The sequence below is a fragment of the Halichoeres trimaculatus genome, unplaced genomic scaffold (genome assembly GCF_033239565.1).
Source record: "Halichoeres trimaculatus isolate MK-OKI-2021-1 unplaced genomic scaffold, fHalTri1.1 fHalTri1_scaffold_7, whole genome shotgun sequence".
Taxonomy (NCBI): domain Eukaryota; kingdom Metazoa; phylum Chordata; class Actinopteri; order Labriformes; family Labridae; genus Halichoeres; species Halichoeres trimaculatus.
The window spans coordinates 36,204,011-36,223,980 of NW_027437185.1; the positions used below are offsets into that span (position 1 = coordinate 36,204,011).

Genomic DNA, 19,970 nt, shown 5'->3' on the forward strand with positions numbered 1-19,970 from the left:
CTTTTTTGTTTATGTTGCTTTTCCCACTGTCATGTCTCTTTAAATGAAGAAATAAACATGCTGATCATTGCAGGAAGTCATGAAACTGAAGCAACTAAGAAAAGACATCTATCAGGAGGTAACGTAGCTGAAAAAAAAAGAAAACCACTATAAAGCTGTTTTTTAATTTTGCAGGTAGGAACGGCCATTGCTGCATTTTACTTTCATTTACAGCATGATTTCAGAAAGTTACACCTTTTATTTTGAAGGAACATCTTCCTGCTCCAAAACTGTTTAATACCAGCTCTTTAACCACAGAACAACACATTTGGTCCAAAACAAAGCTGAAACTCCTGACCTAAAAATATGAAGCCTATACAAAAACGTTAAAAAAATGCAGTTCTCCAAAAGTCCACTAGGGGCTGGCTACAGAAACACTTGAAAACATGACCACACCAACCCAAAAAGACATTTTTTACAGCCCTCATCTTTACTTTATTCTAACTTGAACAAAGCTTGGCCCAGTTCAGCATTTTCAACATGGTGCCCGTTGATGATAGGCTTCAAAACTCTGTATCAGAACCAGATGTGTGACATCACTATGTCTCCACATCATGCAGTCTTCAGTCAGAGCTGTCACTCTCAGGTGATGGTTTGATGATAGAGAAACTGTCGGCTATTAACCTTCAAAACGTCTCATTTAAAGATTACTCACTGGGCGGATTGTGCAATCAAGGCACCACCTCATCTCTGTCTTTGGGCTGTGAACATAATCTTATTCCCAGGGTTAATCTCCGGTCACTTAGGAAAGCAAACCACTCTGACCTGACGTAACTCTCCCGGTGATTTCAACCTCACATCACTCAAATTAAGCTCACGCTGAGAACTTCTCAGCATCATCCCGGGAAAATCAAGATAAACTGTTTCTGCAATTTTACTGCGGCTAGAAAATTGTTGCAGAAGAACATGCCACTCAGCGCTTATAGGTCTCAGGACTCTGTGTGTGTGTGTGTGTGTGTTTGATTCACTTTGGTTATTATTGCACAAGAGGAATTGGGGTTTGGATCCAGAGAAGCATGCTCCTTCAATCAGTAAAGAAAATAGTGGACATGGCCGTAATGTGTTTCCATGAGGTGGTTTTGCTCCAGAGAGATGGAGTGGAGTCGCTGATCTATGAGGTGGTGTGACTATCGCGGAGGATAAGACCGACTAAGACCTGCTGATAACCCCCGGTCCCAAAGACGTCCTCCCTGTGGGATCACATCAGACTGATGGGATCCAGATAACGGTTTTCATCTTCTGAGCAGTCATCACAATAAGGCACGGAGCGCAGGGCGTCTCAACTCATGCGAAGCAACCGAATCCATCGGTGAGCTCAAAGCGCTCAGGTCACATGAGGATTCCTCCCTCGCTTTAATTGAATCTTGGAATTACCATTTAATTAAACGCAGCACATTCCCTCTACAGATCTGAGACTGTCACAGTTGGGGCAGTGACAAGCAAAACAGAGCTTTGATATTCCACAATAATCCCCGGGAACTCTAAGTGCTTGTTAAAGTGGCGGTGGGAACGATATTCGACTCTGTCTGCTCATATTTTATGGCTAAATCTAAGCTTAGATCTCCGTTGCGGTGTCGGATCACGTTTGGAGAAAATGCACAGAACCCAGAATAACCCTGAGGAAGTGGCGTCCAAAATAACAAGCTTTCAGGACCTGCTGACCATCTGCTGCCTCGTCCTCCTCGCTGCAGACAGTTCTGTGTGTGTAAGCCTCTCAGGCCAGAAAGTATTGTCTAGCATAAACATATGGCAGGGTCTAAGCACCTTATTAGTGTACATTACCAGCAGACAAATCACATTAACCTCCTCGAGGTGCTGCAGCCGTACTTCCTGAACCGGAGGGGGCGTGCAAACACACGTGCTAATGCTGATTAAGCTATCTGTTGTTTGATGGCTGCAGCTGCGACGAGGGGGGTGAAAAAATAATCCAAACCTCCCATCAGTCTGCAGCCTCAGTGGGATGCAGATTGAATGTTTCTCTAAGTTTTAATCCACACATTCAGCAGCTTGTGAAAAGGTTGGAGCTTAAGTTTGGTTTTTACTTCAGAATCAGATCCTGCCTTTGATTTGAAGACAAAAACACAAACCAAAAACTTGCTGCTGCGGTCTTAAACATGCATGCCTCTGCTCAGAGCCTGCTTCATCTGGATCCTTGAGGTTCATCACAGGTTTTAAAGCAGGGTTGGGATGCTCTTCCCTGTCATCACACAGACGAAAACATTGGTATCTTTTTATTTACAAGTGTATCCTAGGTCTGCTTTCACCTTATCTCCTCACCTATATTGAACCGTAGAGTTTAGGAACTCGCAACCTTTGATCACAGGATCTTGTTTTGCCTTTTTGTTCCCAGGATCAGGATCATTAGCAGCTGCTGTGCAGCCAGAGTCTGCGCAGTAGAAGCTATAAGAGACGTTTTAGACCTCTTTGCAGAGTCTAATCTCTTCTTGGCCCTCCCTCCTGATATATTCAACAGTCCCCCCAAAAATACACAAGAACGTCAGCTGTCAATCATCGTGAAATGTTAAGTTAAGCCTAAATTTTAACCTCTTATAACTAATAAAACATTTTCAGAAAAAAGAGGACTTGAATACAAGGCAGCCAAGTGATATTTTCAAATCACCACAACAATCAGACGTGAGAAACATTTCTACCAGGTGTATTAATTCTTTAAAGTTTGACCACAGCTCATCTGGAATGACTGGGGGGAAAGATTTTTTGACCTATACTGCAGCCAGCCACCAGGGGGAGCAGTTTTTGTGGCGACCTCACTTCAAGCAGCAACATGATGTCCACTTTTTCTTTTACAGTCTAGGGTCAGGACTAAACTTAGCAAAATATCTTCCAAGTTTGCAGCGCGCTCTAGAGCCTTAATGATCTGGAGGGAGATTCATCTGTCTGCAGGCGTCTTTTCTGATATAAGATGTTTTTAAGTCCTGGAGGCTTTTGTCTGTGGTAAAAATGTAACTTTGCTGCTGCTGCTGTCTTAGCCAGGACACTCTTTTCATTTTTAATCTCAATGAGTCTTTTTGCTACGGTGGCCCTGAGAGGTCACAGCACTGCAACTTAAGAAAGCACATGCAAAAAGACTTTTATTTATTTATTAAATAAATCAAAAACACATACTTTTTTACCTAATTTTCCAACACAACTGATGGAAAGAGAACCATAATAGAGCTGTGACTGAAAATCCACGTCAACAACAAGCGTGTCTGGACATGTGCATCACTTTTAAGTGTCCTCTGGAAACACTTCTGTTGTGTTGTGGTGTATTTGCTGCTGTTGTCAAATTGATGAGGATGTTTTTCTCAACACTGCAAAAAACTGAAATCTTATCAAGTATTTTTGTCTTATTTTAAGTAAAAATTGTCTTATTGAACTCAATATGAGCCACATTCAACTAATTAGTCCAGAAAAATGTCTTGTTTCAAGTTATTTAAAGCAATTCAAATTTTATTTTTGTCTTAGAACAGGTTGAAATTAGACATTTTTCAGCACTAGCTGGGTGAATTTGGCTCATTTTAAGGCTAAAAAGACATTTTCTGTTGAAAATAAGAAAAAAAACACTCGATAATATTTTAGTTTTTGCTGTGAATTTGCTTGTGTTTTGTCTTTTTGCATGCGTTAGCTTAAGCTGCAGCGCTTTGAGCTCTCAGGGGACACTGTATTTTCCTGGTTTAATAAAGGTTAAATAAAAAAGATAAAAAAGATTAAAAAAAAAAAGAAACTGGAAGAGCAGCAGCTCCCTCCTCCTGGGAAAAGCTGCGAGTTGCCCTGAGTTTCACAGACTAAGCTGCACTAAGACGCTGGTTCGAGTGTCTCTGCTGGCACAAGAGATAATCTCCCTTCAATTTACATCCAGGGATGTTTTATTGATCAACACGCCGACAAAGACGGAGCTGGGATGTCCAAACACGCAAGTTTGGGACGGGTTGACTCAGGGAAGACGGATGAATGTGTGAATTTATGAGGCGGCCCATGTGTAGCCTGAAGCTTAGGGCTAAATGCTTAATTACTCTTTATGGACTGTGGTTAGATTGTACTCTTAGAGGACAGCGTAAATAAAACACATCATTACTCAGAGACAGAGAGGGGGAACTGGCTGCCATTGAGGCAAAATTGACATTTTTCTGCCTCTGAGAACCTGTTGCTTTGCGACAAAGCTTCTTTTAATGCGACCCCGTCCAGCACCCATGAATGGTCCTCGGAGGAGCCGAGTGCAGGGTGCGGGCTGTCCCGCTGCACGCTTTGCCAAACACAACAGAGCAAACACAGGTTTTCTCACAGTTAACAAGCCGAGAGCGACAGAGATACCGGAGCAGAAGACGACCACTCGGAGCCCGCCGCGGCCTGAACGAGGGGAAAGAAACTTCGTAATAACGCGGAGAATCTCGCAGGCATTTGTCAAATTAAACCTCAAACGTTACACAGCTCGCAGGTTATTTATGGAGTGTCGGGCTGAATGCTTTTGCATAATTTTTTCCCCATATGTTACGGATAGGGGGTTTGGCGGGTTGCATGCAGGCAGGAAAGCACATGGACAGAAATGAAGTGCTGCTTTTTCTCAAATTTTAGTGCCTGTGGTGAAATTTAATAAAGTGATTTGCCTTTTGTGTTTTTACTACAATGGTGCTTTTATTTGCTGTTTGTGTTGAATTTTTGGAAATCTCCGTTTAGCCTGTTTGTGTGTGTGTGTGTGTGTGTGTGTGTGCAGCCTCCAGAGACTGTTTTCCATTTTACGGTGTCACAGCAGCACCAACAGATCATAACCAGAGCTGAGGCTGGAAAACACACACTGGCAGTGATAAGTGTGTCGTTATATAAATCTGTAATGTTCATACATGGGGTGCATAAATTTGGAATATGAGAGAGTGTAAACGTATACACTGTCCAGGAGAAGCGGAGCCAAAACGCATCATTTAATCCTGTGATTGGCTCCGAGTTTTTATGACCACTGTGCTTTTGTTCAGTGTTTGGAGATCTCTGTGCAGTTGTGTGTGTGTATGTGTGTGTGCACCAATCACAGGCTGATTTCCACTTTATGGTGTCACAGCCGCACAAACGGATCATAATCAGAGTTGAAAAACACACAGGCAGCGTCACTTTTATAATAATATAATAAAATGTTTATGCACCCACGATAAAATTTTGATTATGACTTTAGAGTGTGTGCAAACACACACACACACACTGGGAAAACAAGAGGCCAATCAGTGAAGAAGTGTGAACAGCTGTGATAGGTCAGGACACGATGCAAAGGAAGAAGAAGCCATGTCATAAATCTCTCTTTTGATATATGTTTTATTGAGTTTGGTACTTTTTGATATGCACAGTAAAAATTTATTTATCTATTTATCATCTATCTGGGGGCAATTTTATTGTATCTTACTTTTGCTATATTTGCAATAAGCTCCATGTTCATTCCTGTGGTTTACTCATCATATCTTATTAGCTGACTTTCATTGCACTGTTTATATACCAGGTGGATTTTGTTTTAATCATTTTTGTGAATCGTCTTTATCGTTAATGTGTATGTGAGTATTGTCAGTGTGACACCTGCTGAAACAAATCCCAATCCACAGTGTCAACATGGTAACAAAGTATTTAATCTTGAATCTATTTCATGTCGTTGGTTGTACATAGGGATGGGTACCTTTCACATCTGAAACGATACATTACCAATTTTCTGTACTTCTGTGTGTTAATGTGGTAAAACATTATGTTTGATAATAAAAATGTAAATTCTTTTCAATTTAACATATTCATTCTCCAATATATAACCTTACAATGCTGTGTTCATGTCCAGCATGGAAAAACACCAACTCTTCCACTCCCTCACAGTTACAAGGATGTATTTAGGTACCTAAACATGGTACCTTTTGATTTTACCTGAATCGGTACCCGGTAGTTTTGACAGAATTCAGTCGGTACCTATAAAAGTACCTAATTCAGTACCCATCCCTGGTTGTACATCGTACTTTTGTTGGGTACATGTCCTTGTGTGCACTAGAGCAGTGTTTCTCAATGTGGGTTCCCAGGACCATAGGCTTGGGGGTCTGAGGAATAATTTAAAAACTATTGTCAAAGTGTATCATTCCACTGAAAAAGCCTATCAACTACTAGGATCTCTTTCACCAATCAAATCAGTAATTTTCATAGTGCACAATGATTAAGAAAAATAAAAAACTAGCTCAAAAAAAAAAAACAACAACCTTGGAACCAACATGTTCCCAAGTTTGCAAAATCAATTACTTGGAAAGTATACATGTAGCCTACTTCCTGTTACAACATATTGACATGATGCTAATTAATGTTACGATAATGAGAGGGTCTATGGAAATATTTCTAGCCTGAAAGGGGTCTGTCAGAGCCCGGTACACTTGGCCAAAAGAAAGGAACTTTACACTGCTAAAACTGATATCTTATCAAGTGTTTTTGTCTTGTTTAAAAGAAAGACTGTCTTATACTCAATGTACCCCACATTCAACTCATCATTCCAGAAAAAATGACTTGTTTCAATTTATCTAAAGGCTAAAATGAGGTCAAGTCATAAAATCTGCAATTGGAACACAAAAAATGGCTTGAAACTAGAATAATGTCTTAATACAAGTAACTTTTCTCTTGTTCCACTGACAGATTTTTTTTTTAAATTGACCTCATTTTTGCCTTTAAATAACTTGAAATAAGACATTTTTCCAAACGGATTTGGTGACTGTGGCTCATATCAAGTCTAAAAAGACATTTGCTACTGAAAATAAGACAAAATTTCTTCATAGGAATTCCGTTTTTTGCAGTGTAGGGCTGAAGCGGTTAAGTTGGTCAGTGTGACCGTGCTCTCAGTGCTCAAACCTCCTCGGTACATCATGACAGACTGATCAAACCAAAGGTCATTTCTCTAGATCCCAGATGATCAGTGGTCAGTTTCCTGCAGTGTTACATGCTGAGTAAACATCAGCAAACTCTGCTTCTGACTAAGGAACATGTTCTCCATTAGGGGGGTGATATAAGGGAAACATGTCAGGATGGTTTTATGGCAGGATCAGGATCTGGGTGTGATCATTCAGACTATTATGACCTGAAACAACATCTATAGCCCCAATTATTTCAGATTTCTTCTTTCATCATGTCCTCACTTTAATCTGGTCTTGTTTCCTCTGATGAGTTTTTTGAACTCTTACATTTTGTCATCCTGATGAATCCATTAATTTAACGTCATCAGCTGAAGAGTTGCTGAGTTTTATGTAGGTATGATAAAGAATCATCAGTTGATCATCAGACTCTTGGGCCACGACTGGCCTGAATTTGGATGATCTAGAGTCTCAAACCTCGGTGAAGTCTCCAACATGGACATCACGAGCTGCTTGGACAAACATCTCGGTTTGACACAATGTGAGGATGTTTTAAAAGCTCAGACTTCTCAGAGAAAAAGAGGCATTATTATTTCAAACTAAAGCACTAATCTCCCAACCCACACCATCTTTTTTAAAAACCTCATTACCTACCCGAGCTATTTACACAAACATTCAGATCCAGCAATTGTTAAAGTGTACCAGGCAGGGAGTGGAAAAGGGGAAAACAGGCGATAGGAAAAAAAAACTCCATGAGACCGCATTGTTACTGCAAAGTTTTTAAAGAGCTGATCCAGAATGTTACTGCTCTGTTAAAGTTCATTTGAGGAACCTGATATTTTATTTGGCTGCGTCCTGTGTTGCCACTAGACTGCAGCCTGGCTGAAACCTGCAGAGACAGACCCCGGAGAAGATTTACTGAGCGATGCCCACGTCAGTTTTAACGCCACCTTATCAGAGTTTGTCAAGACTTCTTTCCCTCGTTTCTCTCTTTCTTTCAGGTGAATAGCTACATGCTAAAGCTAATTCTATTCGTACTCAGAAACTTCCAGCAGACTGAGGGCTGACAGGTCCGTATTCAGCTAATGAAGTCAGGGGAAGAAAAACTCCAGAAGACTTTAAACACCAGGTTCATGGGAGCCATTTGAAGAGAATAAAAGATCCTGCTCTTAAAGAGGCACGGTCATTAAAATTCTTTATCTGCTAAGCGGTCGTTTAGTCCCCCCTCCAACCCCCAGATCCTTCCTTCACCCACCAGCCAAAAGGCCATATACAAACAGCACCATGGAGCGACGTGCTGGAGGCATGTGAAAGACGTGGGATTTCTATGTGGTCTGTATCTGCCATAATGGGCATGGGCCGAGGGATTTACTGTGCCGTCTCTTTAATAAATGTGACCAAACACGGTGCATGTCAATGTGCCTGGAGGACGCTCTCACCACCGTGAAGACACACACAAACACAAACACAAGCAAACATACACAAAACCGAACACTAATCACTCTATATGTTGGACAAAATACTTAATCTTCCTCAGATTAAAGGGTAATTTCAACGTCCTTAAACCTGCCACGACATATTTGGAGCTTTCACTGAGAAACGAGGAGCAGGAGTTTTGAAATAGTGACAGCAGATCCCTCCAGCAGGAAGAAGTCATAAAGAGCTGCAATGTAATCAATCCGGTCAAGTGTTCTCATCCAAAGTAAATCCACTAAATCCCAGTTATTAGGCCAATAAAAGTTATGTAAAAGTCTCTGCAGAGTCAGATTTTTCTAAGGAGTGAGATGCTTTATTTGAAATATACACTGTCATCTCAGCGCTCTCTTTGAAGCCACCAGACTCCATCAACAGCAGAGGGATTTCACCTCCCAGGACAAGAGAGCTGCTGGCTACCTTAAAGAGGGGGTGGTGGGTGGTGTGACCTTTTTGTCAATTTGGACATCATACAGATTAACAACCCCCCCAAAATCCCCTTTTTTTTCAAAAAGGGTTTTAGTATAACTTTATTTCAGCCACTCATTTTAGCTGCCGTTTCTTTAAGGCTCCTCTTACCCCTTCAATCTGATTGGTCAGCCCCCTGGAAGCCTATTGGAGGCGGAGCTATGGGCAGATCTTAGTGTTTAAGCCCAACCCAGGAGATATTTACCCGAAGACCAAGGGCGGTTTAACCTAGGGGCCCCACATGTGCAGAGGCCCTCGGCTCCAGGGGGCTTGATGTGTATCCTATGTGATCCCTGCCTGATTCTCTCTCAGCTCTTCAAAACGAGAAACATTTATCATTATTTATCCTTTTTTTAATTTGATATCTCTTTCTTATTAATTATTGTTTTAATCAAAGAAAAAATATATCATATTTTTTTATATTTACTGTTAATTGTCAATTTTATGTTATTTACACATAATACACATGCATTTTCTTCTAATCAAAATTAAAAAAAAAAGTTATTTAATGTTTGTACATTGATAGTGTTAACTGCCAATTTACTGCAAACAAAAATAAAATATATATAATAATATTTGTACCACTGTCAAGAGGTCTGTCGTTTACACAATGTGGCCAGTCACCTGATGGGCTTGTTATGTGCTTGTTTCCATAAAACTGGTCGCTAATTTCTATCGCGAGATCTGGCAGCATTGCCTGGAGCGTGGGCCAACGCCAGCGTCACGTGACATGCCACACGTCAATCACGCTAGCTTGGTTACGCTACCAAGAGTATCATGTCATATTAATTTAATTTTCACTCAATAAAATGTTGTTGACTCAGAAAACCTGCGAAGTGTTGTATGCTGAAATGCTGAGCCCTAACCCCTTATATCAGTCCTAATGCACCAGTGCTATTCATAACCTCCAAATCCCTCATGACATCATCAGCTGTGTGGTTTCCATGGTGATGCTGATGGTGAAATGGTGATATTACCTTCTGTGCAATATCCCTTTAATATCAGTATTTGTGCAGTAATCCATTATTTTCAATTTCAGGCCATACTTAAGTTTCGATTTCGTACTTTCTTATATTTGTACTGTGTATTTTCAACACTTTTTGAAGGGAGTAGTTGTAACTAAAGAGTAACTTCCCCTCTGGGATCAATCAAGTGTTTCTGATTCTAATAGAACATCTCCATTCGTTTAAATGGGCCAAACACAATTGGAAAACGTTGAATATTTTAAAAAGTATAAGGGTTAGGAATGTGAAAAGTACAAATTTGCTTCTCCTTAACATGCTGTACAGTTTAATATGTGTGCTGCAAAAATCTGTGAAAATTTGTCGAAGGAGTAGTGAGCCAAAAAACATAAAGACGAATAAGAAGTTGATTAAAGTCAGAGGATTTCTGCTGAGTTTTGAAGTTGAAGAGCTCAGCATTTCAGCATAATTATGGAAAGCAGAATACCCCCTCTTTAAACGTTTTTGCATAGCTGATTGCAGTGTTTCCACTTTGTCTGGTTAAAAGGAAAGAAAACTTTATTTCTCTGGGGATCTTGTCTGTAAAGTTGCCAGATGCTTTGCATTAATATCTGAGCCTGTCAGGGGCCAAAGAAGCACTTATGAGCACTTAAAGTGGGCGTACTTCGATTAGAAAAACTTGCACTGAAGGATTATGTTGCTGTTAAAACAGACCAACAAGATGTTAGAGTTAAAAACCAGAGGAGGAACGCAGGAGACAAATGTTAAATGAAACGATCAGATGCTTTAAAATCCAAATGATTACATTAATGCAAAATATAAACTTCTACATGATGCTGTATTGAAAACGCTGCACCCTAACCCCTAAACTAAATGGTAAAAGGTGTCTCTCTTACAGCTCATGTCTTTTCTAGTGAGAAAACAGTGCACACAGCACTTATGTTGAACCCCATCCATGCAATCCAAAGTCATTAAGTTTCTGAACACCAAAAAAGCAGAAGATTATTTGGAAAATTGAAAGAATTCCATAAAACTCTTTGGCGTTTATAAAATGCTAATCATCTGCAAAAAGCCCACACCTGAGCGGCTGCCAGATTCATAAAAACAAACACATTCTCCAACCACAGATGCCCTCTTTAAACTTTCCAATAAACACTGAGTGGCAAACGTATCATACTGCGGTCCTGTTGGTAATCTAATTGTTTCACATTCTTCTCGATGTGTGCACAACGTGAACACCGCTAAGCAGAGGCTTACAAATCTGATTTGCCTGCAGCTGATCCCAGATGTTGGCCCGGGCTTGGCGATCAGTCTCCGGGCCCCGCAGCTGCCAATGTCTCCTGCTATCTGCACAACTAGTTAACTCAGAAACGCTGAAACAACTTTCCATATGCAGGAAAAAAAAGGAGAAAGAAAGAGGGAGAGAAATATTCCAGGTCTGATCTGCGAGTTTGCTCTCAACGAGACGCCTTGTAAAACACGGCTAAGCATCTTGTATGGATGCCACATTTCATGGCGGGGAGGCCGGGCGGGGAGTTTCAGAATAATAGCAGGCGTTTGCCAGATTCTGCAGAGCCAGGAGACATTATAGGAACCAGCAGCAGCATGTGAGCTCTTTTGTTTTTATCAGTTTTATGAAGAAATGAAGCAGAGAGTCCTGATTAATGAGTTTACCTTCAGTATCAGAAAACACACCAACACACAGCGTCTTATTTCCTCTGAGAAAAGGGTCCTCAACCCGTGGCTCTGGAGCCTCATGTGACTTTTTGACTCCTTTGCAGTGGCTCCTTGTAGCTTTAAAATATGACTGAAATAAGGAAATTTAATTTTTCTTACAGAGGGTATTGATGATTAAAGACACTGACACTAAATAAGATGATGCAACATTTTGTTGAACTAAATCTTCATCCCATCTGTCAATAAAGCCTGCCACCGCTCTACTTCACCTCCTACAACATCAACAGCCCACCAACTTTCCATGCACCTGTGGCTAACCTCCAGTTTTACACTCCCTGGTACAGCCCCAGGGTAGAAGGATTCATTTAGCTGCCAATGTGTGGACATAGGAAATCTGGAAATTCACTTTTTTTTTAGTGTAAAGAGTTTTTTGGTTGTTTGTTTATTTTATTTTATTTTATTTTTTTAACATTTCAACATTTTTTTTTTTTTTATTTTATTTTATTTTATTTTTTTTCAACTTTCTGACTTTTTCCTTTTTTCAAAATTTGCAATTTTTGCAATTACATTACTTTTCTTTTCTTTTTTTTGCATTTCAAAATTTCAAAATTTTTGCAAATTTTTTTTGCAACTTACTGACATTAAAATTTTTATTTTTTTCCCCCCAACTTTTGCAATTTCAATACATTTCTTTTTTTTTTTTAACTCTCCTCTATTTAAATTTTGAGATTTTCCTTTTTTTTTCCTTTTTAAATTATTTTATTTTATTTTGTGTTTTTTATTGCAATGTTTTGACATTACATTTGTTTTTAAATATTTTAATTTTTTGGAACATTTTGTAGTTTTATTTAGTTAAATTTGTTCTGATTATTTTTTGCATTTTTTTTTTACATTTTCAATATACGTTTTTTTACATTTGCAAATTTATTAAAGATAAAAAAAGAAACATTCCGACAATTTTGAAAATAAAAAATGTCTATATATCTAAACTGATATAGATAATTATTCACTAGATTTCAACTATGTTTAGAATTTTCATAGATAAAGTAGATTTTGTGGCTCCCCAATAACTTTAATCCAGGTGAGCTGAGGTAAAATGGCTCTTTTGAAAGTAAAGGCTGCAGACCCAGCTCTAAGAGCACATTCGTCTGATTGTTGGTCACATGGAACTTGTGGTGAAGCATAAAATGATCTCCTCTGCTCCAGATGAAGTGTTTGGAGCTGCAGGAATAACTTGGCTCTCTTATATTACCATATATGACAATTCAACCCTTTTTTTTTACAGAACAGATAGTTAAAGATGACGTCTGGCAGAGTAATTATCCTACAGCCTGGAGGCTCACGGCGATAAATCCTCCTCACTTTTCTTATTCCTCTCCCTTATTGGAGTTAAACTCCTCAAATATGGCAGAGCGCAGGAGATAAAGGCAGACTGCGAGATGTTAAAGATGGATGTCTGCGGTTGCAAACGAGCCATGGTAGACAGCAGACGCAGTCACAGACATGTCTGCACCATCCACCTTCGCCATTTCCTGCCAGATAGCGCCTGGGAGAACCATTTCCCCCATCTGTCTCTGCCGAGGCCTCAAAAATGTGAGAAAATGCTTCTGGGTAATTTGGCCTGAACTATGATTATGGGGTTTTTGATATTTTGATATCCTGCACCAAATCTCTTTTCTCTGCCTCTCTTCAACAATGTCCTAAAACACTCTCCGTCAAAATATTTTGGATATGCTGTCAGGAGTCTAAAAGTGGAGCTCTTGTGAAATGAAGAGAAAGGGATCGTATCTTAATTAGTACGTTCACTTATGGGGCGACTTTGTCCATGTGGCACAAACGTCTGAGAGCTATATGACACAAGATGCAGAAACAGAAAACAAAAATCTTCCTGGTGCTTTAGGTTTGATTTTCCAGAATCGAAGCGACCTTAAATATGCAAATGATCCCCTCAAAAATGTATTTTCGTAGAAGCATGAGACAGTTCTTCAAAACAACATGCAACATGGTCCCAATTCTCAGCAGCGCCTGTGCTCAGTCAAAAATACACAGCATTATGAACGGTCACATGGTCAGCGCAGGAATGAAACAGAACCACCCTCAGACCATGACGGCCGTGCCAGAGCAACTCAGGGAAACATATACTTAACTGGGATACCATGTGATTTGGCTGCAACAGGGATACGCATGTACTCCTTTAACTGCACATTAACCGGCCTCCATGCAATAACAAGTTAACCTTTTATCTGGCTATAACAAGCTCTACCGCCGTATTCAAATAAACAGAGGATGCTGTTCGATTGAACCCGCTGACAGGACTTCAGGGGAATAGGTCACAAAACACCCACTATTTTGCAAGCTAAAAACTCCCCGAGTGTTTGGGTTACTGTGCCACAAAAACAGAGAAAAGTGCACTCTGAGAAATCAACATGCTGTTTGTTGACATTGCTGTTAGTTTATGAAGAATATTGTTTTCCAGCTCGGCTCATTGTGAAATATGTTTCTAGCTTTGCTGAGATTCAGATTTGTCAGAGAGCAGCAGATCAAGTCCCGCATGATGGAGTTTAACAAGTCAAATGTGGTGCAAGACATAAACACGGGATTCTGGAGCCCTATAAAGGGAAACATAACACGGCAAAGCCGTCATTAAAATCATTTCCAATCATTTCAAGATGTTATCAGACGCCCTCTGGCTTCCTCTGCGGTCTCACCTGAGTCGGTGGCTGTAATCAGCAGGATGTACTTCCCCTGAGCCTCGCGGTCCAGAGTCTGCGTCAGGCTGAGCTGACCGCTGGACGACAGGCTGAACGCGCCCTCGTCGTTCCCATGGCTTAGCATGTAGCTCAGCTGGCCGTTCGCACCTTGGTCATCGTCTCTGGCCACAACCTGTAAGTGTCAGAAGTTATTTCAGATTGTTTTAGGACAAGGGTCTTAAACCTGTGGATCTTTGACTCCTCTGTAGTGGCTTTGAAAATATATTATTGATAATACTGATATTTAACGACATCGAATAAATTATGCGTTAACATTTAGTTGAACTAAATCTTCATCCCATCCGTCAATAAAGCCTGCCACAGCTCTACTTCACCTCCTACAACATCAACAGCCCACCAACTTTCCATGCACCTGTGGCTAACCTCAAGTTTTACAGCCCTGGGAAGATAACTACATCTACAAAAAGACTAATCTGGAAGAAAATACTGATTTTAATTCTGTGTGGATGGATCCACTTAACTGCCAACATACCGGCTTAATAAACATGCTAGCTTGGTAGCAAGACATTAGCAAACATCTAAAAACGATGGGTTAAGCATTATTATTAATAGATATGATTAAATTACAGTATTCTTTCAAAAATTTTGATTTTTTATTTATTTTATTTCACTCTTTTAAAATTCTGCAAATTTTTGAAATCCAAAAAAGTGAATTTAAAATTTTTTGATAGTTTTCCAAATTTCTATTTTTTTTGTGTTTTTTAATTATTATTTAAAAAAAAAAAAAAAAACTTTTGCAAGTTTTTTTTCAACTACTGTAAAGATCCCTAATTTCCTTTTTTTTTTTTTTTAAACATAAACATTTTTTGAAATTTCAATTTTTTCAAATTTTTTCAAATTTTTTAAAGTGTCGAGATTTTTTCACATTTCTTTGGTGTCAAATTTATTTATTTATTTTTTAAAAATATTTTTCTCAATTTTTTTAAATTTCAAATTTTGTGAAGCTTTTGCAGATTTTTTTTAAGATTTTGTAAATGTTCCTGATTTCTTTTTCAAATTTTTAATTTTTTTTAAATTTCATTTTTTTTTAACTTTTGCAAATTTTTGAAAGTTCAATTTAAAAAAAAATGTTTTCAAATCTTTTCAAAATTAAAAGTAAGACATCATATATCCAGTCAATGAAATCAAAAATCTTCCTGTTTAGATAATGTTTTACTGTCTATAGAAATGTATACACTGTACAGTCGTTATTGAGAAGATAAAGTAGATTTTGTGGCTCCTGAATGACTTAAATCCAGGTGAGCTGAGGCTAAATGGCTCCTGTGAAAGTGAAGGTTGCAGAACCCTGGTTTAGGAGCTTTGCGAAAAATAACCCAGAGTTAACCATCCTCTGTGAGGCAGCTGAGGTTTAATCACCATCACGGTGCAAAGAGGCACCATGACGCTAATAGGTGAGCGAAGGGAGACCATTACTCACTTCATCCAATCAGATTTTCTCTGAAAATCCACGACAACACGTCAAAAAAAGTGTCCTATGACTCTCTGAGGCTCAAACCCTGACGTTCACTTAATACTCTCTGAGTATGAAACTATTACTCTGCCTGATTTCCCCCTCCTTGCTGAGCACGCCGCAGACAGGCGGGACCAGGTTAGCGTACACATGTGAGCTCTTGGGTGGCACCATGTCTGGACCCCTTCCTACCACAAAAGTGTACCCTCATTTCCTCACAACGTATACAGGCTAAAGAAACTCTGCTGTCACTTCACATTAATCCTTCTCCTCCGTCTGCTTTATTCGCCTCATTTACTCATCAGGGTGGTTTGGATGTTAATTGGCCGGCGTGCAATTTAGCTAAGTTTCATATTTCAGTGAAATCCTATCAAGCCCTAATTGTAGTGAGCAAATTGCAGTCATACATCATTCTCCATCATTTCAGTCAGCTGTTTTTCATGGCGTTTAGCGGCTAAGACCACAGTGAGTGGTTGAGTGCCTTGATACAGCTCATGTACATGCGCTCATTGAATTAGAATTACGACAAATTTGGTTAAGGCATTAGCTCGTTTAGGCTCTTAGAACTGTCATTCAGCACACTGCGCTCCCTTCACTCAGGAAGTCCAGTCTGTCTGTGAATGTTAACGTCGTTCAAGCTGCTTAACGTGTTGACAGCAGAGAAAAGAAACACACCCACCTGCAGGATGTTTTTGGGGAGGTTCTCCAGGTTCTCCTGGATGTTGACGGTGTAAGGAGAGAGCTCGAACACCGGGGAGCAGTCGTTGACGTCCAGCAGGACGATGTTGACCGTCGCCTGGTCCACTCTGGGGCTGCTGCCTCGATCAGCCGCCTGGACCACCAGCGAGTAAGACGAGCGCGCCTCGCGGTCCAGCTGCTTGGCCACTGAGATCACGCCTGTCACCAAATCAATCCTGAAGTCAGAGTTGGCGTTCCCTCCTGAGATGGAAAACCGAATCTGCCCGTTAGTGCCCTCGTCTGCGTCGCTCGCGAACACCTGGATGACGTCCGTTCCAGTCAAGGTGTTCTCCTCGATCTCTATGTCGTAGATATTCTGGGAGAAGCTCGGTGTGTTGTCGTTGACGTCCAGAACGATCATGGTCACATCCATCGTTGAAGACAGCGAGGGTTCACCTTTATCTGACGCTACTACTGTGAGCGTGTAGTTGGAAAGCTCCTCTCGGTCGAGTTCGCCAACCAGTCTGACGTCGCCGTCAATCGTACCGATGCTGAACTTGTTCCCAAACGGCCCTTTAAGGGAGTACTCCACGTAGCTGTTAGGTCCACTGTCTGCATCTGTAGCCTGGGCGATGAAGACGACGGTGTCCACCGGCGTGTTCTCCTGGATGTACGTCATCTTCTGAGAGGTGAAGGTCGGCGGGCAGTCGTTGACGTCCAGGAGGATGACGGACACTTGTGCCGTGCTGGTGAAGCGGCTCATGGGCGGTGGAGCCAGGTCGTTGACCGTGATCACCAGGTTGTAGAAGGACTGGGTTTCTCTGTCCAAGGCCTTTCTGGTTTGGAGCTGTCCCTCTTTGCTGATGACAAAGTGGCCTTGGGGATCACCAGACGCAATCCTGTACAGGAGCTGGGCATTTGGGCCTGGAAGACACGCCAAGAGAAAACCAGACAAATGAAAATTATACGTGGGTTTCTAGAGGCCTGGTATTTTAAAGACATTTGAACACATTATAGCCACCACAGCACACCAAAACATCGTAAATTACTCTGCAGTTTCTTCCTCGGGTTTGTGAGTTGTTTCTCCTTAATGGATGATCAACGAAATCTGGGTCCTGGGCTTTAATTTGGACTAATGGGAGGAATGTGGCGTAAAGGAGAAGTGTGTTTAGAGGCCCACTCTTTTATTTTGCACAAAGTCTGAGAGTTAGAGGAAATTTTTGGACACACCTTAAAAGAAATGTGCTTTGCTGCTGAATATTAGCGTGAAAAGCTGATTTTTACAGGTACCTTCAGGCAAGACACTTATTTGATCATACTATAAAAATTGAAATGGTCCTTGAGGATCCAGTATTGAAGTGATTCATTGGTGCTTACCAAAACTGATCAAACCAGGGGACTATCTCTAAACTCTGGAAGATCTTTACGAAAAAGAAAACTCGATCAAACAGAAATGGGAGAGAGATGATAATCTTTCCATTACTGATGAAAACTATGTGGAATTTTGTTTGGAAATGCACAAATTCTCATGTTTAGCTACAGTTTGGTTGTAACTCAGGAGAGGACACCACATGTTGGAAACAGAGTGGGTCTTGGGAAGCCAAGCACTGGCACATTTTTTGGGAATGCCCTCGAATAAAATCCTTTTGGTCAAAGTTTAATACACTATTAAAATCCATTTTCCAAATGGACATACTTCTTTGTTTTCCACTATGTTTTTAGGAAATGTTGATGTTCAAAAGAAATTGAGATAAATACCTTTATGGCAAATTTGACCTCTACCTATAAAAAAGGTGATTACTGAACGGTGGCTGCTTCCTGAACCCCCACTCAGCACAGAAGTGGATCAAAATGGTAAATTGTGTTCTCCTCCCCTTGTTTCCTCTCTTTCTTTCTTCCTTATATTTAAATAAGAAAAGAAAGACTGAATGGCAGAGGAAACTGTTACTTTTCCATGTAGGAGGGAGGGCTGAACAGTTTGTGGCCTGACTAGGAAGGAGTTTTAATGAAAGTGAGGAAACTTGGCGTGCGCTAAAGTCAACATTTTCTGACACTTACAGCGTGGTTTATTTTCAGATTAACTGACGCTGATGTGGTGTTTGAGGACTTTGAAAAGTAGAACCAGAGACTTTTGTGAATATGGATAAAATTTGGCACTGTGGTGTTTTCAAATATCTGCAGAAAAAAGGGGTTAACCCCCAAGGACGTTCATGTGGACATGGTTGCTACATCAGAGGATGATGCTCCAGATTTATCAGCTGTGAAAAAGTGGGCAGCTGAATCCAAGAGGGGCAGGGGGAGCCTTAAAGTGATACTCCGGGATGGAACAAGTTGGGTCCTATCACAAGGTTTAGGGCAGAAATTACCCCTACAGCAGTATTTTTGTGCAGCAGAAGCCCAGAGCGCTCGCACCAAACACCCCCTCCCTGCTCCTCTGCTGGTTTCCTCTGCACTCAGACGGGGCCAATTTTTACTTGACCAAAAACACAAATAAACGGACTCCCACTGAAAAAATCTGATATGGGTCTGCATTCAGGCTTTATTTAGAGAATTTTCAGCACGTTACTTTCACACAAAAACACCGCTAAATAAGGCTCTAGTTCTCATCGTGTCTCTTCGTCCTGGCAGACTACCTGCATTTGTGTACATCTGGCACACCGCGCACGCGGACTGATACACTAAGCGGCGAGCGCCTCGTAGCCAGCTGTGGCTCTGCAGCGGAGGTAGCGCCGTTTTACGACACCATGAGAACTAGAGCCTTATTTAGTGGTGTTTTTGTGTGAAAGTGATGCGCTGAAAAGCGTGAATGCAGACCCATATCAGAATTTTTCAGTGGGAGTCCGTTTATTTGTGTTTTTGGTCAAGTAAAATATGGCCCCGTCTGAGTGCAGAGGAAACCTGCAGAGGAGCAGGGAGGGGGTGTTTGGTGCATGCGCCCTGGGCTTCTGCTGCACAAAAACACTGCTGTAGGGGGAATTTCTGCCCTAAACCTAGGACCCAACTTGTTCCATCCCGGAGTATCACTTTAAAGATGACCCAAGGTCCGCACTTTCTGTCACAGTGTTGACAAATAAACCATGCATGAATGTATGAATAAATGAAAGTTTATTTTGAAAATGTAGAAGAAGAATAATGTTACTGAGACAGCCAACAAAAGAAAGAAGAAGAAGAAAAAAAAAATAGTAATAATAGTAATATGTTAAATCCCTAAGTTACAGTCTTTTACATTTTCAAAAAGGAGTGGAAAGAAGTTTAACTTGTTATTTCTGACCCCTCTCCAGTTTTAATTGACAACAAAACCATGCCCTAAGTGTCAGAAATAACTCCTTCCTGGTCAGGCGATGAACTTTTCAGCTCTCCCTCGTATGTGATTTGTCCGGATATCTACCTTTCAGAGTGGAAAAATAAAGAATTTCATAAAAAAAGTAATAAATCTTCTATTTAGTGACCTTGAATTAAAATAACACAGACGGTAGAGGTCAAATGTCCCATTGTTCAAGATGTGATTTTAAAACTATCTCTCACTTATATGCATTATCAGCATCCATTTCCACAAATTGTGCATGTGCACCAGTGAGAGCCTGGCTGCTCCTCCGTGCTGACGATC

General features: G+C 40.6%; 1 protein-coding gene across 2 annotated transcripts in view; it reads right to left on the reverse strand.

Moving 5' to 3' along the window:
* The window catches only part of fat4 (FAT atypical cadherin 4), a 173,949-nt gene that overhangs the window by 44,908 nt on the left and 109,071 nt on the right, over nucleotides 1-19,970 (reverse strand). For both annotated transcript variants that reach the window (XM_074673772.1, XM_074673771.1), the window contains exons 5-6: nucleotides 16,365-17,287; nucleotides 14,173-14,347 (exon numbers count right to left, since the gene is read on the reverse strand). In XM_074673772.1, the coding sequence (XP_074529873.1) occupies nucleotides 14,173-14,347; nucleotides 16,365-17,287 (1,098 nt within the window). The remainder of the gene's footprint in view (nucleotides 1-14,172; nucleotides 14,348-16,364; nucleotides 17,288-19,970) is intronic.